Here is a 25,380-nt window from a genome sequence, read left to right as displayed (position 1 = left end):
AAAAAAAATCTCTAGGTCTGTTACAAAGAGTGCAAGAGGTAATGAGCTTAAAATGCATTTACATTAGACATTACAAAATATTTCTAAGGGATAGAATAATGAATTATTAGAACAGAATGCCTGGGGAGGTGCTCCAATCTCTGGTACCGGTGGTGTTCAAGAACGGATTAGACAAACATCTTAGGAATGGTTTAAATATAGTTAATTCTGCCTTGAAGCTGCAGGGTAAGCTAAACAACCTCTGAAGAGCCTCTTTAACTTTGGTGGTTTGTTTTTTTTGGAATCCTAGGGAACTAATAAATGAACACTTGAATGGTAAGAGAGCTCAAGGCTTACAGAAGAAAACATCGCCCTCTGTCTGACGTGCACAAGCAATCAGGTCGTGAATTTGAAACTTAGGAGAAAGCAGGAATGCATGGAAAGACAATCAGAAGTGTAATAACACTAGACTTTACATCAGAGTAGGTTTTGCTATCCTTGAAGCTTACACCTGTAAGACTTATGTAAGGTCTAAGGGTTGTAAGATGCTTGTAGCATTTTAAAATTGAGACATTGATATTTTATATACTCTTATACAGTAGTATTCTGAGGCAGGAACAAATGTTGTCACATGTGCCTTGGGCATGGCATAAACACTTCACATGGGACTTGGCCTTAACACTCTGCCATCGGAACAAATTAAGTAAAGACAATGGAGTTACTCCCATGTCATAGGTTTCAAAAGGAGTGTAAGCCTCTTACTAGTTTTTACCTGCAAAGGAGTCAGAATACCACGGTATTTTCCAGAGACCAACAACAACAATATTGTTCATGAATGCTAAAATCTCCCTTCCCCTCCCTTCCTTCCTCCTTCTCTTTGTTTTTTTTTTTTTTTTTTTTTTTTGAACAATAATTCAATAATTAAAAAAATAATTTCAGCTTAAAGTTCCGGAAGAGGTCTTAGGAAGTAACCTCAGCTCTATGCTATTGGCAATGTATTTTAAATTACTCCTGTTATGTGTATACCTTCTGAAGGGATTGTAGCTTATGTACTATGGAGATCTGAGCGTGAAGTTCAGGTAAATACAACTGCATGTGCATAAATACAGTGGCAGCAGTAACTGCAGTACTGCTCCCAGCTTCTGTCTGAACCAAAAGACGCTGTGTACAGGAACAGATGTATATCAGCTCCAAGCCACAGAATATTTGCCAGCATGATAAATAGCTATGAGCTGGACTGATTGAGTGGGCAAAGTTTTACTTCTGCTTTTACAAGGATGATGATTTCTTTCAGAACTTACAGGAAAGTAGATGAGATCCTGTCCAGTTAATAGGAATTTTTTGACTTACTGGGACCAGACTAGCCTAATATTCCTAACAAGGTTTGCAGACACAGGGACAGATTAGCTAACTAGAGTGCGTGCAAGAATGACAGAATGCTATAGAAACATCGGTGGCCACAATTGCATTAAATATTAGATATATATATAAATTAAGTAGCAAAACCAGCATGCATTGAATTAGTTCTAAGTATACACTTCTCCATCTACTGCTTCAAAACCCAAGTCAGTAATGTCTTTCATATATAGAGGATAGCAAAAATTCTGGCTTATGCTGAAAGTCTATCCATGTTATGGTGACATGGCCAAGTAGCTTCAAGGGAACTCTCCATGTTTTAAGTATATAAATACCCATTTGCACGTTCAAGGCTTTTATGTATATATACATATATGTATAATGCAACAACATGTCAGTTGATTTCTGGTGACTCGAATGGGTCTGTGTGATTGACACCAGTTGAGATGCTAACCCGAAGTCTCCTGAATTGCAAAAAGATCCAAACGCTAAGGAAGTATAACAGTTTAATTAAGATTCTTTGTGATTTAAAAGACTAAATAATGTACAGTGAAAAGGAATACTTCAAATATGAACTTTACTATTCTGTGATTTTTAACTGTGCTCTTAAAAACAGGTGTTTTCTAAATATAAAAAGGAACAGAGACCATATGAAAGAATATCTTCCAGCCCTTCTCCACTCCCTAACCCCTCTTTTACACACCCTCCTTACCAGTATTTTAACAAACGTTAGAAAATGAAGCACTTCACAGTTTAGTAATTGTGTTTTCATTTTCTGATTTATTCTTTGAAAAACAGCTTTGGGTGAGAGACGAGAGATTTAGAGGTCGTCACGTGAAAGAAAATGCCTCATGCTGACTTGAGTAGCAAAATTTTGAAGAGTTCAGCTTCTATATGTTCATGTAAGTTGAAAAATGCTAAATACTCCTCAAAATTTTGCTATTTAGCTACTCAATCTGCAGGTTGTTTTGGAGATCTGGTCCCAGTTTTTTAATTTAGATGTAGTTTTAGGGCTACCTTCATAATTCCAGTGAGTAAGGTTATTTAAATTAATAGAGTTGGGTGAGATATAGAATAAAAAGTCAGATAATATCTAAGTTTAGAATGTATTTTTAGAGACAGATTATCTTTTCTCAAGTCTTTTATCAATTCAGACACCCCTCTGTCATACAGAAGCAGTGTATAGCTGAAATAAAGTACATCTACCACTAGCCTCATACGATTTTTCTTAAAGCATTTACAAAGCAGTACAGAATAGTGTAATTCTACCTAGAATGTAAAGACAGTTTTAGAGAATTTTCATCTTGTTCAGTTCGTCCACAGTTCACAGTAGCATGCCCGGTTAGCCAGAAAAGTATCATTAAAAATTCCATTACAGCAGTTGGTCTGTCATTTGTCTTTATATAGATCTAAAACAATTATAATAGCATTCATTTTAGAACAGACGGAGGACTTCCATGAATAAATTTTGTTAAATATGTGTCATGAGAGTCGAGACATCTCTTCTCAGGAATGATTCTTAAATGTAATAAAAGGAATCTGAAATAATAGAATAGCTAAAAATGGTGATTTATATAATATTGATATGTTGTTGTTGTTGTTTTTTAATATTTCTTTCCACTGTCCTTTTATATTTTCTTATTTGCAGGCCCTACTCCTTTAGATATTTATAAAATGCTGAAAGTTTATGGATTTCAACAATTTCAATATGAACAAAAGAGCGCTGTCGTGTTGAGAGCTCTTTAAGATAGAAATAGACTTCTGAAGTATTTCTGATCTCCAATAATCTCTAGCTAAGTATCTAATTTTATATAGGTAAATTTGAAAAACATGTAGATTGAACAAAGTTTTTCCAAGCCTAACCTTTTTTGTTTATGGATATTGAAAGGCTTGGCCAACAGCACAAATGCTGTGTACTTGTATACCAGATTCCTTCTAGGATAACCTACATATCTATATATGTATTTACATATGATGTATATGTATCTAAGATACATATCTATAATTTAAAAGTCTGTAGCACTTGAAAGAATACAAGACTGTGAGTGACAATAACAAGAAGTTGAAATTCTTACTGAAAAATTCCAAATGTATTTTCTTTTTCGTAATGTTGAGCCATTCTGTATAAATGTATATATGATAGTAACCACATTACATGCTATGCATACATTTACATTAAAATACAGCTTTAAATCTAGAAGTAAAAGAAATTAATGGAAAGTGCCTTGAATATAGATGGTCTTCATGGAATCATAAAATTATAAGAATTATGAAGAATTATAATTTAAATTCTTCCATTTTAGGAAAAAAAAATGTATTTTCTTATGCAAAATCATTCTGTTTAACAACAGGAAAAAAAAAGAAAAAAAAAAAAGAAAAAAAAAAAAGAAAAAAAAGCACACTGCTTACTTTTGTAGATTTCTTACCTCCTCCCAACAGACTATTTATACATTTGAGTAATCTGCGTGTGCAAGCAAGTTAGCTGCAGGGAAGCTCAATTTTTAGAATATTTTTAAAGACAAAAATACTTAGCTTTTCATTCTTCCCTAATAAAGATTTTTTTTTTTTTCAGGGTCACAGATACCACAGGCAGTGCTTATAAGAACAAACCCTTTTAGTGGCATTGCAGTGTGCTCAGGCAAGAGGAGGTACTCAGACAAAAACAAACAAACAAACAAACATTTTTTTCCTTCACTAGAAATTGGAAATGGAAATATACAAGATACTGTGAAACTTCAGCCAGGAGTTTCTCTTCAAGGGAAATTATCAATTATATGCAGATTTATTGCTATTTTGTACTTGTCAGAATCATTGCAGTTTACAAAGTAGAGTTTTCAGGACTGTGTGTATGTCTTATGAAGATACTAGTTGCTTCTATTTTGCAAACAGTCAAAGCTTGTGAATGTGTTTCTGTAGTGTTTAAGGTTGCATAGACAAAGTTAGCGAGAAGAGTTGGAGTAAAAATAAGTATATACTTTGAAAAAAATGTTCTCAAACTTGCATTTATTCAGCTGTAATATAAATTAAATTCAAATTTGTATTTACTGTATACACAATAGAGTTGATTGTATTTAAGAGCGTTTTCCCCTGCCTAAGAAGTCAGTCACCTAAGATGACACTTTGTCATTTTGTTTTCATTACCTTAACTGCAACATTTAGAATCTGTGTACAGATTATTTTTCCTGTGTGTGCAAGCCATGAAGAATTTTTTGATAGAGATCTGTTACAGTAGAAGTATCTAGTGGTACCGACCATCTTTATCTAAGCATTTTGTCCTGGTGCATTTTTGTTTTCATTTTTTTGTTTGTTTATATATTCATTTTTACTTGGGAATCCATAAGCCTGTTATCATTCCCCCATTTCCTGTTACAAAATAATTAAAATTTTCTTGAGTTCTGCCTAGGGCGTTAAGGAATGTTTCTCTCAGACGCTGATAGACTTTGATCTGTTTACTTTGCAAAGAGATAAAGTGAATAGAAAGTGGCTTCTGCTGCATGGAAAGATAGTTTGCAATGGGATATTTCTCTATGTTTGTTTCAAAACTTAAGCATTGATTTTTATTTTTCTTTTTTCCTATTATAAACCTTGTTTTTTGAGAAGACAGTCATCTAAAGGGATAGCAAAGCAGGCTTTGTGTGGTAAAGCTTAATTCTGTTGAAAGGGAGAGTCTTGTTCCTTCTCCCTTCCTTTCCAGCTCCTAGAGGTGTCTGGTGAATTGCTGTGTCAGTGTATGATAAGTGGTGAAGGTATTCAGAAGGGAAAAGGGATGAGGGTAAACAAGAAGGAGGAAGACCTTATTTCAACTGTAGTGAAATGAGTGACAGCTCACTCTATCTTATATAGCCACCCTCTTATCTTGTCTAGACAATTCCCATTCCTAAGTTATATTCTTTTTTCTTGCTGAATTCTTTCCTTTTGAACACTTTTCAGGACATAATTTCAAGCAAAGCTACGCAGTACTTCTGGGTAGAATTTACTATGCCTAGAACTTTCATGGAACTAATATTGTGCTTATTAGTTAATATGCTGGATACTCTGTCTTTTTTTTTTAACAAGCTACTGACTCTCCCCTTGAATCCAAAGGCAATCTATATTCAGTGTTCTTAAGGCATAGGAACAGGCCTAGTGTTCTTTTTAACTCAAGCCTAGTTATTTGTCTTAAGTGATAACAAAGAGAGAGGTAACGAACGAAGCTATCGGCTTCATGTCCAGGGCAGAGGTAAATCATGAGATGTTTCCTTGTTTGCAGGATAAGGGAAAATATTAAAGAAGATCAAGGTTTCAGATCCGTGCTAATTTCAGTCAACCTGAGTTATGGTTGCCACAGTTTACTGTTGGGTCTGCAGCAGCACTTGTGGAATATCTCAGTGAACTTCTCTGCAGAGAGGTGAAGCACCTGAAAACTAATAGCTGTTTTGAGGCTGTTCTTAAGCTTTTTAGCCCCCTGCAGTGCAACACCACATACATGACTACCTGAGTGCTAGGGTCAGTGGAGAAGCAGCCCAAAATTGCACAGACTTTGGCCATGGTGGGACTGCCTCCTAAGACAGCACCTTTGTGTTTCATTTGACATAGTAAAACTGCAAATTGTTGCTAAGAGAGTTAATCCCATTTTCTCCTTTCCTCTCCAAATATGTCTTTTGCACCCATTTCCTCCCTCGTTTGCCCTGTTTAATGGCTTTTGGGGCTTTAGGGTAAGCCAATTGAGTGAGTTTCTGTAACAGAGCAATTCAGTGCTTCAGTGAGTTAGATTTAAGCTGGCCTACCTTGTTGAACCAATGCATTAGATTTGATTCAAGGTAAGTGGCAGGAGCACATAGCTAGTTAGAAGACAGAATGGAGCAGGATTTATCCAATTTTGGTACAACATTCAACACAAGCTGCTAAAATACAGCATTTGTAGCAAAGTGTTTGTGAGAGGCAACCAGACAACAGAAAGGATCAGACATAACTCCTGTGCAAAAGCTACTACTGGTAAACTCGGGGGATTTTGAAGGGAGAAACGTATGTGCTTCATTTCTTTTGTTTTGTTTGTTTTCTGATTTTTTTTTTTTTTTGGGGGGGGGGGGGGGGAGGGGATAGACTTTGGAGGTTTGTACTTTTTTGTTTTCTGTTTTGTTACTATTTAGATTACTCTAAGTCCTTCTTGCCTCTCACCTAGTAATCCTACAAAGTCTTGAATTCTGGCAAATTACTCAGATTAAAGAGAAAATAATAATTAAAAAGACAATACATATTTAACTCACTGAAGGATACAACTGTAAGCCTAAGAGGATGAAAAAATATATTTTTGCAACATTGATTTATGTTTACAGATTTTAGAAGTAGACAATATTCTCTAAGTCTATTTTAGATCACTCTTACTTTGTAAAAATTATCAAACAGTATCTAGCTTTTGCAAATAATATAAATCAAATCTACAATGATACACGGATTCTGTGTTTTATCAGGTGATATCAGCTGATTTCTTGTTAAGAACTTTTTTTCTGTCTTTCTAGTTTAGGCTTTTCTGCTAAATATGAAGATTTTTTAATGAGTGATTTTTATTTTCTACCAGGTATAGGTAAGTATGGATCCATTTGAAGACCTGACTATAAAAAGTGTAGATACGTTTATATATAAAATTAGTTCTCAATTTTGAGTTAAGGAGTTTAAAATTTAATTCTTAGGCTGCGTAGCAAATGCTGCAGAAAGCTTTCTTGTTCTAGATTTGCCTTCTTTCAGTGAAAAGTTCTTCCCTGGAAATGAATTCTGTTCTCTGATATTTTCTGATAATTTTCTGTGCTTTACTTTTAACAAGTATTTTTTTTTCCATCTGTAATGCCAGCACTTAAATATTTTCTTTTTTACAAGATACCTTATTTTATATTACAGCTGTTATTGATTTTATTTTACCCAGTAATATTTTACCTATTCATCCAGAAAAGTTTTCAAGTTTTCCAGTAAGATTATAGCAATAACATCTACTATATTTTTGCTCTTAAAATATAAAATAGAGTTTAAACCAGGATTTTGAGACTTAAACTTTGTAGCAGTGGTATGAGGTTTCAGTCTTAAACTTTTTAGTACTTTACATGAAACCTTATACCCCTGAAAAGCAATTAAGACCTCATTAAATGTTTCCGTTAAAGTGAGACTTGATTTTTTAAGAAACAAATACATTCTAACTTTGTTTCTAGAATTAATCTTTGTTCTGGAATCCAATCTTAAATCAAATAACGGAAAAGAGTTTGATTCATCTACTTCATATGTAGGATCAGCTATACCCTTGCTTTTATATGTCAGATTAATAAGAGGTCTGAATATGACTAAGTTTACTTATTGGACTAACAGGTATTAGACCTATATGCATGGAAATGATTAAAATCTAAAGTTTTTGAAGTGCATGACAGGTACATTTACTCATGCTGGAGTTTGTTTTTCAGTCTGCAAAAATTGAAACAAACAAGTCAGAAATTCTTATTTAAAAATGTCATAGCTTCCATTGTAAATACATGTCTGGTAAAACAGAAATGTTATAATTAAAGTTAACAATTACCAATTTTAACAGTTAGTAAATATTTTCAATATGAAACATAAGGTTAATCTTCCAATCCAGTCATTAACTTTTTTTTATCTAGTTGTATGACTGTAAGTTGCCCATCGTCATAAGGACTGATTAAATGCAGTCCAAGGGTAGTCCAGATTTGATGGATGTGATAAATTCTACTAGAGCAGTGATGTCCTCCTATAGATGTTTTTTAATTAATTGGGCATGGTCTTTTCTGTGTGAATCCTGCTAACTTTAGACTTTTGACACTCTACTGTTATTATAAGGTATTGCAAAAGAAAGATTTCTTTTGATGTTTACAAATGTAATTTAAGCAATTAGGCCAAATAATTATACAGTTTAATTTTTAGCTATGCATGATGGCTAAAATCCCATCTTTCTGTTTCTACAGTACAAGTTAGGAAACAGTGTTATATATTTAATGTTTGTATGTTATGTTTCAGGTCTTTAGTAATTCAATAGTTTCCCCTTCTCAACCAATCTAAGCCCTTTAGTAGCACGTTAAAATAGTTATTTTTATATATACATATTAAATGTATTTGTTCTCTGAGTGATAAATTAAGCCTGTTGTTTAATATTCAGGATGTTTGCATTTACTAAAATATTATACTTGAATTTATCAAAGTCTTTAATGAAATACTATATTCTAGCAAGTTTGGATTTTTTTCTTTTATTTTAAACCTGCCTTTTTATCACTTTAGCTCTTTTCCAGGAGTCATAAATGCTTCTTTGCATATCTTCTTTTAGGTTCTTTAAAGACTTGAGCATATGCCTGATTTTATGACTTAAGGCAAGTTACAGACACCAATAAGCTGTGGTATGATCATAGTCTTAAACTCCCTTAATACAAAAGAGAGGGATAAATGCAAAAGTATTCATTCTTATTCTAATAGACATGCTATACTGGTAGAACAGAAAAGGTTTGAGGATGAGAATTTTTCTATGGCATACTCCCAACCTATCCTATGAGTCTTTGGTGCAGAATGGTATGGCCTTGTTCCTATCATGAGTTTTATGTGAAATCCTTTAAAGTCTTTTCCTGTGTTTCACAGTGTCTCTGCTAGATCCATTAGCCTAGGACTTGACTGGACTGAATTCCTTGCTGTATAGCATAATTTCATTGTGATCTAAAGGCTCTGTTTTTTGGACAGTGATTCATTTATCTGTCTCAGTGGAGAGGCTGGTTGTCTACAAAGGTGTGGCAGGTGGGAGCAGCTGCTTACTTTGGCTTCATTGATTTTTCCACTGTTGCATGTGTGGTAATGCTTTAGATGAATCATTCAGTCTCATATTTAGACCTTCTAAATTTATCTAGGTCTTTATTTCTTATTGTTTGGTTTTTGTTTTGTGTTCAACTTCTCTGTAATTTTCTCTCCCGTTTGTAACATAAAGATATTTCTGATGTGACTGTTGGAAGATGAAATCATTAGCACCTGCTAATGTGAGGCATTCAGATGTTGTGATGGCAGCTGTGTATCACAGATTTCCTAGATGGAGAATCTAGGGAAGCTACAGAGATTCCCTGGAAGGATATGGGGCTTTTGGGATCCTTTACTTGTTGTGAGAAGTCCCAGTATGGACTCATTTCTGTGATATTTAAATTAAGAAGAAAAAGAAAAAAGGTTAAACCATACCGCTGTTTGACTCTAAAACATATCCATGTTTGTAAATCTTGAGCCTAGACTAATATGTATTTTATCAAATTAATTAAGAAAAATGAATAGACAAATGCATTGAAACTCTAATGGCCACATTTGTCTTTAAACTAATGGTGTTAATTTTCTCCTGTTCCTGAAAATGTTGCATGTTCTTGTTGCTGGTTTTCAAGGTCTCATGTCTTTGGCCACTGGAAGTCTGTGCATTGCTGTTCTTCTGGAATACTCACGGAAAGGTAACTGGCTTTTAATTTATTCCCTTTTTCAGGAGAATGGTACTTCTACCTGTTTAGATTTTTCTCGTTTCCCTACTCTGTTTATTCCCTGCATCTGTTTGGTAGAGGCATATTAATCACAGAGGCATTAATTGTTCTAATTTAAATCTAGGACACTGAATATTATGATCCCCTCTATACAAATTGTCATTTGACACTTCAAATATTCATCTAAGTAATTTTAGATGCTTCTTGCTGACACTCACTCATAATTATTTCCTCGGAACAGCCTCCTTGCAGTTTCAGTTGTAATGTATTACACCTTGGCCTGTAGAGATCTTTCTTAAGTTTAACCATAAGATAGTGTCTGTAACTACTTTTTTGAAGACATTTATGATACTACTCAGTCTAGCAAAAGACATCAAGGTAGTACAGGTGGTTTACTGATCAGATTAATCTTCCCTCTGAAAGAGCAAGGTTTGATTATAAATTTTGAAGCGTAAGAGGAAATATAAAGTGGCTAAGGGTTAGCTTGTTCTCAAAGCTGGGGAGACAGCTTTTTATAAAATATAAAACTTACTAGCATTTGATACATACATATGAAATCTTCCTGATTATCTCTTTATTTTTATAATAATTTCTTATAAAATGTTTGCATTTATATTTAGGTGATTACTTCCAACTGATTCTTCCAGAAACACTCAGATGCCTACCTGTAAAATGTTAGCTGTACATTTTTGTTAACAAAATATTGAAACTTTGAACATCTTAAGGTAAAAAAAAAATCCTTAAAAAATATTTACTAAGCTGATGACTCTGTGCCAACATAATTGTGTTCAGCCCCATTAGAATAATAGGTTTACATCAGATATGTGGGTAATTTTAAAGTGACATCAGTCAACTGATTTTTGTAACTATTGATTTTAAAACGTTAACATTCTTAATACAGTACACTTTAAGTAAGTTGAAGCTTCTTTAAAAATATTTGAAGACATATACTTGAAAATTTTTAAGTCTTCTGATGTTATACAGAGACTACTAGTTCCTCACTCAACCAGTAAGATAAAGGATACACAAGGAAGGGGGACTATATAATTAATGGTAAAAATACATACAGATGTTTTTCTCTGTGTTTTCATATTTTCTGTTTTCTAAAGTCGTTAAAAGAACAAGGTCATGTATTGTATTTCAATGATATACCTCATTTTTAGCACTGTGCTTTACTCTCATGGGCTTTTTTGAGTTACTGGGCTGAACTGATGTTTTCCACTGATCTGAAGTTGAATGAGCATAATTATTAGTGCACTACTTGTTTTCATTATTATGTTGTATTAGCTGCACATTTTGCTTACTGCTATCCCTTCGAAGATTTTATAAATTGGAGGAAAATTTTGCCTCCATCAGTATTCCATCTGAGGTGATAATTTACAACAGAACTATATGCTGCACAAATATTTCAGTGATTTTTGTGCTGATGAACCTGTGACCAAATCTGGAATTTGAAAACATGTTTGTTAAATGAAAAAAGAAGCCCAGTATAGCGTTTTTGCTTCAGTCAGAAAACATTAATTGCTGCTAGCTTTTAAATTGAGCAAGAAAAATTGAAGATTCTAAAATAAAGCATGCCTGTTCTCAGTAATTCATTAGATTAAATGCAGATATCCGTTAAAGTAAGATGTTTGCAGAATATTATGGCTAATGATCTTTATTCTTTCACCAAAATGTTGTAGGTTCTATTACAAAGTCAACAATACCCTCATAGAATTTTACAGGTAGGTTACAAACTTTTTGATCACTGAAACATAACTTACTGTTTTTAATATCTTTTTGGAAACTGCACTACCATTTCAAAGCTTACTCTCTTAGAAACATACACCTAATTTCCTTTGGGGATGTGTGTAATAGAAATTATAGATTTGATGTGTTTTTGTTTGTTTGTTTTTTTGAGAAAAGCGGTTAACATTTTTTTCTATGAAGGCTGACCCTCCACTGAAGACACGAATGAAGTATACAGAGGCCATGTAACAGATACATCATAAAAAATACCAGTATGAATTTTCCTACAGTCTTTCAAAGTCCTGGTTTTCTAAAGATTATAGGATACCTTTTATCTTTCTCATAAGAGAGCTGATATTTGCCTCCTGTATTTGGGCTACGTGTACTAGAAATTATTCTAAGTTCATGTTCATAGGTATGCTATTATTTCTCAGATTTTAGGTAGATACAAACCAACAATAGATGCAAAAAAGATATTTACAGGTAGAATTCTTAAACAACAATATTTCTAAACAGTCAGAGTTATAATGTTTGAGTTAGTTGCTGTCTGAGAGAAGTGAAATTAAATCTTTGAAATATAAGGCAGAAGAGAGGAAGAAATGGCAATAAAGAAGCTGAAGCTGATAGCGGGAATATCTTGTGAATATCCAGAAATAGTATGTAAAGATAAGTCTTGAAGGCCTTCTCATCCAGACGTGATCATATACGGTGTTCCATAAATAAATAAATAAATAAATAAAACTGTCACCATGTGATTAGTTTGACTTTGCAAGTGATGCCATTCTTGAGTTCTTGCTGGAGTATATAAGGCAGAATTATTTAAGCGACTCAGGGCTTTTCTGTATCTATATTTTAAGAAGAAGGACTTATTTGGATACCTAAATTATTTGAGATTTATATGGAAAGCTGTGTGTGTATAAAATGCTTGATTATGAAAATAACGAAATAGGTTTGTAGAAATTTGTAGATTATAAACACGTGTCTGGAAAATGCATTGCATATCGCAAAAATTTACATGCCAATTTTTCAACTAAAAATGTGTTTTTAATCTATTTTTCACTAATCTGCACTGGTTAATCAATGTTTTTCAAACTACCTTTTGCAGGTGTAGGGTTAAACAGAACAGTTATTTGCTGTAAATTGTGTCCCATCTGACTGTTGTCAGTGCTTTCTGCTTCAGTTGTGGAAGTTCTGGGACCCCATGAAACCTGAGCATTGGTTTTACAAATAAAAGCAAGTTAAGTGTGAAACACAAAAGTTGTGCTTTTTTTTTTTTTTTTTTTTTAAAGTTTTATCATTTCACACATTTTGCCCTATTGTTTACTTAGTTCATTTATTCATTCATTTATTTTTTTACCTTAATAAATTGTGTTTATTAAATAATTAAATAATAATTAATAAGTAAATTAAATAATAAATCGTGTTTTATGTTTTGGAACATTACTGTTCCCTCTTAATTCGAAGTGCTTCTGTCACTACAGCTGTGTTATCAGGCCTGCGAAATCAGGGTATAAATTCCTCAGCATTTAAGTCTTTGAGAGCTACAGTGGTGTGACAAAGTCCAGCGTCGCTGGAGCGTATTAGCAAGGCTGCTAGCTTGTGGCAAAAGCAGCGCGCCCCGAAATGTCAGGCAGCGGGGCTGGTGCCGAGAGGTAATTAGGAGCAATTAGCCGGTCTCCCTGCTGGGCAGACCTCTATTACCTTCCTTGCCCTCCCCGCTTCTGTCGCTGCGGGGCAGCGAGTTGTGGCAGCGGTGTTGCTCTGAGTGTGCGTCCGTGCGTGTGTGTGTGTGTGTGCGTGTGTCCGTCCGTGCGGGCGGCGGAGGCGCCCTGGCCCCCTCCCCGCCCCGCCGCATTGTGGAGGGAGGGACCGCGGCCCGCAGCCGCCTCCGCCGCCGTGCGGGGCCGGGAGCTGTCCGCGGTGCTGAGCGGTGCGGGGCCGGGAGCTGTCCGTGGTGCTGAACCTTGCGGGGCCGGGAGCTGTCCGCGGTGCTGAAACGGCGCGGCCGCTGTCCGTGGTGCTGAGCGGCGCGGCCGCCGTCCGAGGTGCTGACGGTGCGGGGTGGCAGCACCATGGTGTTTGCTCCAGGTAAGGGCAGCCGTTTCCCGTGCCCATTCCGGGGAGAGCAGTGGGAAGGCCCCGACCGTGCCGGAGAGACTACCTGGAGGGTGCAGGGGAAGGGGCAGCAGGTGAACTAGCTCTGCTGCCGGGCAGAGGCAGGCAATCTCAAAGGGAAGCACTCAGCTGTGCAGACAGAGGTTGTGAGGGTCACCCCTGTGGTTCCCGTCAGGGACAGGAGCTTTACCTGTGCAAGTGCACACGGTGCTGTGCACACCAGACTGCACAAAGGAAAGGGCAGGAAGGGAAATGTTGCCTCGCAGTGCCTGAGCAGTGGGTCCACCTAACACCCACGCTGGCAGCTGTGAATAAGACAAGCTTCAAAGCTGATGGAGCTATTTTACAAAATTCCGGTCTCCCACCCCCCACCCTCTCCTCAAAGTATTTGAATGCAAGAGAACTGAAAGTTTGTTCAGGCTTTTTTGTTTGTTTGTTTGTTTGTTTGTTTGTTTTTTACTGTGTTCCTACTTCAGCAGGATTTCATTTGAGTCCTCACTCTATAATGGTGCAGGATCTCTGGTGTGTAGTATAGATATAGTAGACCATTGAGAAGCTGCACAGAAGCTGCATTGGACTTAGTACATTCTGCTTGGAAATGGGCAATTTGTTGTTCAGAAAGGCCCAGGAGCTCTACGATATTAAAGTCATGCATAACATTTTCTGTAGTGAAATTACTTGTAATTGACTTCTTTAAAATTATATAACTGTCAGTAAAAATAATGGGTCAATAGAAAAGGTAAAGTAAAGGCAGCAACTTGACAACAAAGAACTGTTAAAACCTTTGTTTTGCAAAGCTTACAGAAGTTTTGTTTGTCTTTGGAATTCCATGTTCAGTCTGAGAAGGGATAAAAATTCAAAATCTTTACACCCTCATTACAAGAGCAGTCCTGGGGTTTCACTTTTCTAACTCAACAACTGAAACTCTAACCTTTCAAGAGATTAATATCCCTTTCGAACAATCAGAAGTTCATTTTGTCTCTCAGACTGCCTACTTGCACCCTAATTTTATACTTTCCAACACAGTCTGTCCCGAAATTGGGATCAAATTGTTTATCTCAATAGAACCAGCCACTGTTCTTTTGTAGTACACTTTCCAGTATTAGGGGTTCTTTTCTGAACTCCTTTTATCTGTCAGTGTGTCACCATTAACAGTACTAATTTTTGAAATGTTCCATGGGACCAGAGTACTGCAGGATGAGATTACCCCTAAAAAAATTAAAACACATGCTTTTTATTCCCAAAAGACTGACAATGAACAAAACACAAATCTCATTAATAACTACATACATTGTTCTGTTAAGGACTCTAATCCATAAAGAAAAGAAAAAAAAATAAAAAGAAACCTGTTGTGTATAATGATTCTTTTTCAGTCTGCTTTTATATATTAAAAAAAAAAAAAAAAAAAAAAAAAGCCCTTGGTTTCCTTGCAAATGTCATAATATGCATAGGGTAACTACATTTGTAAAAAAGACGATAAAACAGAATGCTTTGACACTTTTTTATCTCTATTCAGTAAGCCCTGCTTTTTTTTTTTTTTTTTTTTTTTGATTGCTTTTCTTCACTGCAAATCAGCCCTCCTGCCTTGGCATTCTCTCTTCTGTGGATGTATAAGATGTATATGTTTATTTAAATCAGGGGTTTGTACATCTTTAGTATCTTCATAGTAGCCATAATTAAGGCTACATGACATAGGAATTCTATACACTTACTAAGAAGCTGAACTTCATTTTCTTGGCTCAACTTTCTGATTTAATCTCATGATAAATGACCACCTGATTTTCACTTTCATTTATATGTTTTTGGGGGTGGACGGAGGGAGGGAGGGAGGGAGGAAGGGAGAAAAATATTTGTCTATATATAAAGGGTTATACTTTACAACTTTCAGGCTTAGAATGATAAACATGCTTCCAGAAGGGGAAAAAACAAAGGCATGTGCATGCACTCACACACAAACAAATAAAACAAACTAAAAATATTCTTCCAGGAAAAAAAAATATAACTTGTTTAGCTGAAGACAAAGGTAAGACTTTTAATATCAATAACATGAAGACATAAAGTTATGAATTATTTCAGAGCACTGATTTAACGTTATGTTTAAAAAATGTTAATTAGAAGAAACCTACCAAGTTTAAATATACTTTTTATTATTTATTTATTTTAAAGTGAAAACAACTGTCTATGGATTACTATTAAAAAGCAACTTAAAAAAAAAAACAAAAAACACACGCTTGGATATTATCAAGCCAGATATGTCAAAATTGTTATACAAAGGCCGATATTTGTTTTACAAAAGAAAAGTGAAGTGGACATTCTGGCTTATTATGGCTTATTCTCAACAGTGTGCTGCTGTTTACAGCTATGCAAAAAGCTAGTCTCCATATGTGATCTTTCTTCACACCAAATTTTGATTTGTCTTGACATAAATGTCTGTACAAGCTGCCAAAAAAAAAAAAAAAAGGAAAAAAGGAACTGAGAAAAGCACACTTTTTGCTTATATGGTTTAACCTGACTGGGGCTTGATTGTACTTTGTTGTGAAGGTTGACTAATGACACACTGGTATCTATGAAACACATTGCCAACTCTATGAGATGTCTGGGAATTCAGTCTACGTAGAGGATTCTTGCATGATGACACTGTTTATAACACTACCCTAACAATAAGGGATGATCTACTTAATGGAAATGTGGACCAACTACTACATTGCAAAATTTAGCTTGTTTACCTTTCCTGAATTGAACTTCTTTAGGCTGCCTGAGAAGCAGACAAGAAAATGTTACTGTTCGTCAAATGTAAGGAATGAGGAATGCATGGGACTGTGGTAGAGAAACATGCAATTTCAAGTTTTTGGATTAGGCTATAAAGAAAAGAGAATTCACTGCTGAAGTGACAGGTTTTATTAGGAGACTTCAGAAAACGATGGATTCCAGACTTAAAACAATGACAACAAACCCAAACAACAACAAAAACTGTCAAATTATCTTATAAAAGATTGATATTTGTAAATGATTCCACAGTTTAAATATCTATCATTATAAGGTAATGAATGAAGAATTATTAAAATATTTATTTGTTCTAAAGTGTCAGCAAAAATTATGAAAAGATTATTTTAGAATGCAGCAAGCAAGCCCTATCATTAGTTTAGAAAGTAGTGATTGCTTTCAATATCAATAATCTATCAATAATAATCATATTTTTGTTTTTAACTTAATCATCATGATTCAACAATAATTTGAAGTTGTTCCTAATTAATATCAGACTGTTTTCTTTGGCAATTCTTTTGGTTCCTTTTCTCCAAAATAGTCTTTGGCATATTCTGTGCTAATTTGCAGCCCCCAAAACTTTTCATGTGTGAAGGTAAAATAAAATAAACCTTCTTTTTTTTTTTTTTTTTTTTTTTTTTTTCCCTCTAACACAATTTTGCACATGAATCATTCAAACACTTATGCCTTAAACCTCTGTCCTGTGTGTATCTGCATTGATGTAGCACAAAAATGGGCTGCATTTTCAAAACTATCTGGGAAATAAAGTTAGAAATTTTTTAAGGATGTATGTTTCCTAATGGGTTTCCTAAGCAACTCTCTTATTAGGATATCATTTAAGTGATTATTTTAGTATATGTTGAATTAAGTTTTATTCTTTAGTAAATATTATTTATTTATTTATGTATTTATTTATTTATTTATTTTTAGAAGAGTCGGTTTTGATCTGAATATGTAAAGAAAGGTTGCAACATTTACACTGGTAGTTTGTTTCATTGTCTGAACTCTCTCACCCTTTAAAGCTTATATCTATTTTGAATTGTGTGATTCAACCTTTCAAATGATTTGTGTTATTTTTCAGTGTAATTTGAAGAATTTTTTCTTATTGGATATTTTTTCCCTAACTAGAAACTCACTGGCTTTACCCATGACCCTTCAATCTCAAAAAAAAGGAGGAGGCAATAGAAAAAAAATAATATATATATATATATATTATTATTTTTTACTAATATTATTGTGTAAAAAAGATCTGTTAAAATGCTTAGAGTTTAAAGGTAGTTAGACATTAGAGAAGTCAGAATATTCACTGTTCAGCACCTTTCTCTTACAACAGCAACTCCAACAGCTTTTCAAACAGTTTTTCAGCTGCACAGCTGTTTGTAATATTTTTAAGCTAGGGACAGTATAACAGACTTGCATAATGACACTGGAGATCAGAAGCGCATCCTGTACCAAACATTTTAAGAATCTCATTAAACTGCAATTGAAGATGTAGCAGCTGCACACTGAAACAGATGTGCTTACTTGTCCGAATAGTTCTGATCTTCTCAAGTGGAAAATCTGGGAGAGCTACAACCTGTTGTGTTGCGGGATGTGAAGACATGAAATTTCTTGATATCTTTTTTTGATATAACATTACAGATACTGTGGAGACCTCCATCCATAATGCACAGATATTATTGAGGGACATAATGAATGGAAAAATTGCTACCAATAACTTTACTTTTCTGAAGATAAACTGTTGTGGAATATCTCCAGTGCTTGTGCCAAGTGTGGTACTCTAGTACTATCACTTATGAAGTTTCTTTCATTGATGAGAACAACTGTAGGACAGCAGGGCACGGTCCTTGTTGTGCTGCATTCTGCTAATGGTCTAAGTTCTGTGTAGAAAAACAAATGAAACCCACTTTGATATAAGATTAAAGTCTATATACATAGGATTATTTCTCATTAGCTTAGTGTTGGCAAAGTCCATGTTACAGACATAAAGTGGAGGCTACAGTTAAGACTATTTTTCATAGCTCATGCAGTTTGATATCACTGTTTTCTTGTTCAGAATTTGTGATGGCTGGTAGTAAAGTTGATAGTGAGTATGCAGACCAGTTCAACCAAAAAAAAAAAAAAATATATATATATATACATATATAATAAAATATATCTGAATGTATTTGTAGCTAAGACCTCTCAACCATACTTCAAAATGTTTGTCACCTGGTAGGGAGAAATCATATAGGAGGAACTTTCTTGTTCTTTTTCATTGAGGAAAAAAAATATTCTGTGAATTTGCCTCTCTCTAGTGTTGCATTGATCTTTCCCCTGATGTGAAATTCCACTATCAGGTCTCATTAGTGAGATGAAAAAATGTTAGTTTGTAGATATTCACAGATGTGATGAAACTACTAAGCTTACAAAGTAGTCAACAGTACTAGAACTAATATTACTTTAAAGTGATGAACACAGTGTTAAAAACTGGCACAGTATTTACTTTTTCAAATCATTTGTAACAGAAATGAAGGCTTAAGCAAGTGGGGATGGCACCTTTCACTTCCAGATCACTGGGTTGAATCCTATTCAGATTTGCTGTGAAAAGAATTCAGTCTTCACAGTGTTTGTGTAGTGACTTATATCAAAGAAATAGTTCATTATTGGGGGTTGGTGTTAATAAGTTGTACAATCATTATTAACATCCTTACTACGACTATATATATTCTCCATATATTGATCAGGAAAGTCAAATAATGAGTGCACAAAGGGAATGAGTTACATTGACCTGCTAAGTTTATCCCTCCAAATTGTTATTCTTCTATATGAATTGTTCTGTTGTAGTTATAGACATAAATAATATGATTCTAACCTTGTAAGGTTTAACATGATAATGGAAATTAGGTAGCCAATGTAAAATACAGTGAAAGACAGATTTATTCCTATATTTTCAATCTTATCTGTTAAGGATTTTATTAAGGGCACAATCTATTGCATTATGTTTGCAAATACAAAGTTAAGCAAAATTTATTTTCTTGCAATGTATTAATAATTCCTTTATAGGCTTTCTGAAATTATCTGAGTACTGGTTACCCATGTGCTATTATGTTCTTTCAGTAATAGTTTGCAAGATCCTATAGAAAAAGATGTATTATTATTTAAGGTATTGCAATTGGAGCAGAATCTTTACTGATGTTAACAGAAATGAAAAGCTGACCTGAATACATGTAGCTGTAAAATGCTTCGGGATCATTTAGAATGGCTCACCAGGGAAGTCAAGGCAGGTGAGCTTTGTGCTGCTGTCATCCAACCCTACAAATGCCTCTAGTCATGTTGTCAGAAGATGCTGTATTCCTTCTTCAAGAGAGTCAGAAATTTGCTGCCTGAAGAAGTAAGTTGAGCCACATTCTATGCAGATATTTCTCTAATGGTAAGACAAATGTAATTTCTTGTGGATAACTTACATTTGCTTCACTTTGTAATACACATATTTGATATAATGGCATTGCAATTTCTTACTTTGATTAGTGAATCCATTCACTATTTGTAAGTATGGAGAGGGTGCATATCCATTACTAATTCTCATAAATAATCACAGATTAACATTACCTTCTGTATGGAAGTAAGTCTGCTTAATAGAGTGGAAAATATTTCTCTGGGAAGTTAGAATTGGATCCAAGAAGGGAATACAGCATTCCATGGCATCCTGTTTCTTGAAACACTTATAAAGAGGGACTTTGTCAAGATTACAGCCATGAAAAACCTGTTTTTTACTTTTTGAAGATGCATTCTAAATATACATAATCTGATTCATTTTCTCTTGTGACTTTGCATATATGCATACATACATACACACACATACTTATAAACCCAGCATCAATTATTAATAGCCTTAATGTACAGCTTTCAAACTCTGCTCACATTCTAAAATAAACAGGGCTCTTTTCCTATATTCTTGTGTTTGTGCAAATTTAGTCGTTTTTTTTTTGTTTGTTTGTTTTTCTTATTTACTTATTTATTTATTTAAAGAGATAAAGAAGGTTCTTCTTCAGCTGAGGTTTAACTAGCCAATTCCTGAAATTAGACTCTGAATATTCTGATGTAAATTGAAACTTTTTCAAAGCCTAACAGAATGTTATCACCGATTTGCTGGCTTATGACAAGTTACATAACCTTTTCCTTTATATATATATATAATCCCATTCAGACATTACAAATTTTAATTAAGTTCTACATAGCCGAAGACCAAAGCATGCAAGACACTGCAGAAATATGAAGAGCTAGCAAAATAAACTGTAGAGGAGCATGGGGCATTTGAAAGCTCTCCTTTCCCCTATTCTACACAGTGGTGAATAGCAAAAGCCTTCTAACACCTAGGAAAGCTATGTATTTCAGTGGCAATTAGTGTGAGCCCACCACTGATATTTTTAGTTTAGATTCAGAAGACCTAAATGTTATCTCACTTTCTGTGCCAGATATTTTTTCTTGGATAGGAACTTCTGAGCACCTAAGCAGTAGAAAATAAAAGGCAGAAGAAGTTTAACGGGATGTAAGCCAACTGTATTTGTGCCATTGGACTTCTCCTGCACTAGGACAAGCACAGCATTTGATGCGCAGATATTTCTTACTTCTGTATTTGAAGTATGTTCCCTAAATAAATAGCAAAATTGTGCAGATGAAGAGAATTTAAGTTTTTCATTAAGTTTGAAGCAGCTGGTCCCTGATGTTCTCTAGGAAGTAAGTTATTTTAATAAATTAAACTCCACCTTAGGAGTAAACAACAACAAAAAAATCTACATTGGTTAGTGTTATCCTATAGTATTAGATCTGTATTTTATATAAAATATAATATATATATATGTATAATTTTTTTAATTCTGGGACCAAAATCAGAATATCACACTCATAAGTTTATGTATGGCAGAATATTCAGTAACTACTACTTTGAACTACATCCAGTCTTCAAAGTTGAGAAGACTTAGTCCGTAAACAATTAAATCATTACTATTTATGAAAATACCTAGAAAATATATAAATTGAAGTATGGCAATAAATCTGATAAAACACATTGAGAATAGATGCTTAGAATAGATAAAGAATCTGTAGGTCTGATCAACTTCTTAATTTAAAAATGCTGGAAGCTTCATTTTGGCTGACATATTTCAAACAGTATGAAATAACTCACTGTGGAATGTAAACATAATTTTCATAGAGAAAAAAACAATGATACTTATACATATTTTATCATAAAGAGAAAAGCTCAGTGGACAAAAAAATACAATCAGTTTTGTATATATCTAATGTCTGGACGAGAAACGAGACAATAATTAATCTGGAGATATTATTATGTCCTTTGGAACAGTCTTATCTGCATTTCTGCTCTTCTCTTTCTCCTTACCAACACTCCTCAATTTGTGTTCAAACCAAGATTGTTCGTGCTTCATTCTTATGCTTTGTTGTGTACCCAAAGCAGCCTGTGCCAGGCCTCTTCCTGATGCAGAGTTCCTCTTCCATGATGGCTGCACAGCAGTAGCTAAGGAATGAGGTTAAGGTAGAAAATATAACTTAACTGGGACTTCTCTAGTGAAGGTTAGGTAAAAGGGAAAACATGGCAGTCCAACCTGAAAGTACTTTTAGTGTTTCTGATACCTTTAGTTTACTTCCTCCTTCCTCAAGGAATCAGAGCAACATAATAGCTGTGATTCAGGACCTCACAAGCTTCCAGTTTTGGACATGAGGAACTATACTGGACAGAATGATAATACAGTGAAGGATTCAGGATCCTCTTCCTCTCCCTCTCCCTCTCCTCAGTTTCAAGCTTCATTCTAGAACCTTTTCATGAGATATCTGATTTGGCATTGTTATTGATGTAATTTAAAATTAGGTCTCTAATCCTGTAAATAGCTTAGTGACACTCATGTATAAAGTTAGTTTTGTACACATGTTTGAAAGTGTACAGCCCTGGCTGACTGCCATGTTCATTCATTATGGATGTAATTAACATGACTCATCAACATTTTCTGATTATGGATAATTTGCAGCCTGATCTTTTATATATCGTCTTCAAATTAAGCTTGCAGTGCTGAGATCCTAGCATCAACCTATAAAGCAGCTAAAAGAAAGAGATTTTTAACCATTTTGATTCATAGGTTACAGAATGTACTCCAGAAGATTCATCTGGAATTTCCATGCTGTGACTGGAAAGATGGAGAGATATGTACGTCACTGCCTAATCCCAATGGGAGATTAAGGATGTTGAAGAACTGGATTTGTTTCTTGCAGTAGAAGATTATCAATATTGATGCAAAGAATGTTACTGTTAATTACTACCACATATACATTCAATTATGTCATTGCAAACTTTCCAGGTTCTCAAATTGTTTGAAAGAACTATAGTTTATAAATGCAAATTAATTAATATACTGCGAGTTTTCCTACAAATATATGCTGGGCTTTGTGATGAAGCCTTATCATCACAGTCTTGCTTATCTATACTTTCATTCCTATTTAAAATGTCACCAGTACTGTCAGTTTACTTATAAAATTTAGAGTAAAAATTTTAAATAGAATTCAAACAGGCTTATTAGATAGTAATATTTTGTTGTATTGTTATTTATTTTTATTAATCATGGAAAATAAGTTAATTCTAATGTTGTAATGCTGCAGAAAATAGCATAATGGTAAAATATTCCAATAGGAATAGCAAGCAATGTATTCATAAAACAAGCAATAAAGTTTCTGGTTAAAGAATGTACATGCATAATCTCATGTAAAAATGGAGAAAGCATATTTGCTTGGTGACTCTTCCACCTTCAGAAATTTTGGATAAATTAAAATTGTAGTTAGTGGGAATATATTTTGGGTAATTGTGAGTTCTAAATTGCTCAAATGTTTGCTTAAAGGAATACGTTTTTTTCTGTTAAAAAAAAAAAAAAAAAATCCCCTCCCCCAGAAGAACAGCTTTAGAGGAATTCACTTGCTGGAATTAAACTGCATTTGTTATTCCTGTGGAGCAGAATGTAAACTTTTAACCTATGATGCATGGCCCTTGGGATTCGTGGAACCTGACATATGAGTTAAGCAGTTCTTTTCAGATACAGTGTTTGTACCGTGTCTGAAGGTCCAATGAGACCTAACCTGCAGGAAGACATAATGAATTGCATAAAGACCACATGCTTTGAGGAAAGCAGAATTGAAATTAAAGACATTATTTTTCTCCTGGGAAATGCAGTAAGCTTGCTGAAGAAGTAAAAAGGATAATTGAGGGAAAGTAGAAATTTGCTGAGATAACAGAGGTTGGATGTTCATTTAGGGTCATGCATGCCTGTGTGAGACTAATGTCTTATAAAAAAGTATGGGATGAATTATTTGTAGTCCATGTTCTCCAAAAGTCTGAAGTTCTTTCCTATCAAAGCTCATTCATCATTTTGCTCCTGCCCTCTTTCCATGTGAGAAACACTGCTTCTGTTTCCTTCTAAATTACTGACTATTCACCAACTGAAAGCTGTCTTGTTCCCCATAGTTCATTGCTAGTGTCATTGGATTTGAGATGGGCTTGCATATTTTTGAGAGCAAGGTCATGCCTGTGGTAACTTACCTTCATGATAGTATCCCCAACAATACTCTGAAAAGGTATGGTAGAAAACTTAATGAACTGCTGATTCAAACAAATGATTTGCTGCTGACTATTATTGGGTAGGAGTGTTTATAAGCCTTATTAAAATTAACAAGGAGCAAGCTGAAAGGGAAAAGACACAGGGAATAAGAGAAAGCACAGGAGACTGATTTGACTGCAGACTGGAATGGAAGTGACTCATCTTGCTTTCAGGAAAGTGAAGTGTGTAAATGAGAAGGGGGTCTATGTGTAACCAAACTGAAGTTCTTGTTCAGGACTTAATCTGTGCTAAATGTTTTTTCTCTGTAGTTACTAATTCTCATGTATACTTTTCTTAGGCATATTCAGTAGTCCAGAGATTTAACAGATAATATAAAATCTCCCACACAATATGTTCTTGAGCCAAAACTAATATTACTTCTAGGAATTTAAAGGAAAATTTGGAATCTACTTCAAATGTTATTATTCTTTTTTCCAAATTTTTATTTTATTTTGCCTTCATGAAGTTTGAAGTTGGCCAAGGGAATTTCAAGGTACTAATATACAGCACTAATATACAGAAAGAGGAATATGTGACTGATTTCTGAAGGCAGTACAAGACTTTGAGGTTTTGTGAATCTCTCAAACCATATTTTAGGTTTCAGAACCAGGCTAGAGTTTGCAAATTACTTTTAATTTGCTAAGTCAGTTGGGATAAAATTCAAAAAGTGAAAGGCAAAGAGATATAAACACACTAAAGAGACTTTGTCACTTCTTAATGATAAAATTGCTACCTTGTCTTCAAGTACTAAACATCACTGAACCTGGAGTTTTCAGTTCTCTGTTTACAGAATTGGTGTGCCAGGTTCCTGTATAACTGAAGTGAGCATTTAAAGGCAGAGAATAGGTAGAAAAGATTTTCTGACATCAAGAGGAAAAAGTAGCTGTAAGACAAGGATAACTTTCAGGGAGAATGTTGTTCATGCTGTCCTGCAAGTACTTCAACAGAACTTTTGTCATGGAATTTTTATTAAATGTAAAGTTATTCTTCAAAACAATCAAACAAAAACCATAAATAAAAATTAGTTGTGTCTTATCACCCTAATCATTCTTGGTTTGATTAGCTAAACACCAAATGCTTAGATAACAGTGGAGATGCCCGTGTTTTACCTAATTTAAAGTATTTGGTCCTTAAAATGCTTGATTAATTCTATAGGCACTCAGAATTCGGCCTTTGTTCATGTCCACAACAGTCTGTATCTCAGTAAGTTAGAGCAGTTTGATAGATATCTTCCAGCTCAGTCCCTTTGGGATCCTTGCATGAGTCATCTCTGCTTTTCTTAGCCAATCCTTCTCTTCTCGTTCAGAGTAGGTGAATATCAACAAATAAATGAG

General features: G+C 34.4%; 1 protein-coding gene across 1 annotated transcript in view; it reads left to right on the top strand.

The window, feature by feature from the left end:
- Positions 1–9: 9 nt before the first annotated feature.
- Positions 10–25,380, top strand: part of AKAIN1 (A-kinase anchor inhibitor 1) — a 34,879-nt gene continuing 9,508 nt past the window's right edge. The window contains exon 1 of the mRNA XM_068671541.1: positions 10–13,619. Coding sequence (XP_068527642.1) covers positions 13,604–13,619 — 16 coding nt within the window. The 5' untranslated portion in view covers positions 10–13,603. The remainder of the gene's footprint in view (positions 13,620–25,380) is intronic.

This window comes from Anas acuta, chromosome 2 (genome assembly GCF_963932015.1).
Source record: "Anas acuta chromosome 2, bAnaAcu1.1, whole genome shotgun sequence".
Classification (NCBI taxonomy): Eukaryota; Metazoa; Chordata; class Aves; order Anseriformes; family Anatidae; genus Anas; species Anas acuta.
The sequence above is the reverse complement of the archived record's forward strand: the minus strand, read 5'-3'. Positions and strand labels throughout refer to the sequence as shown.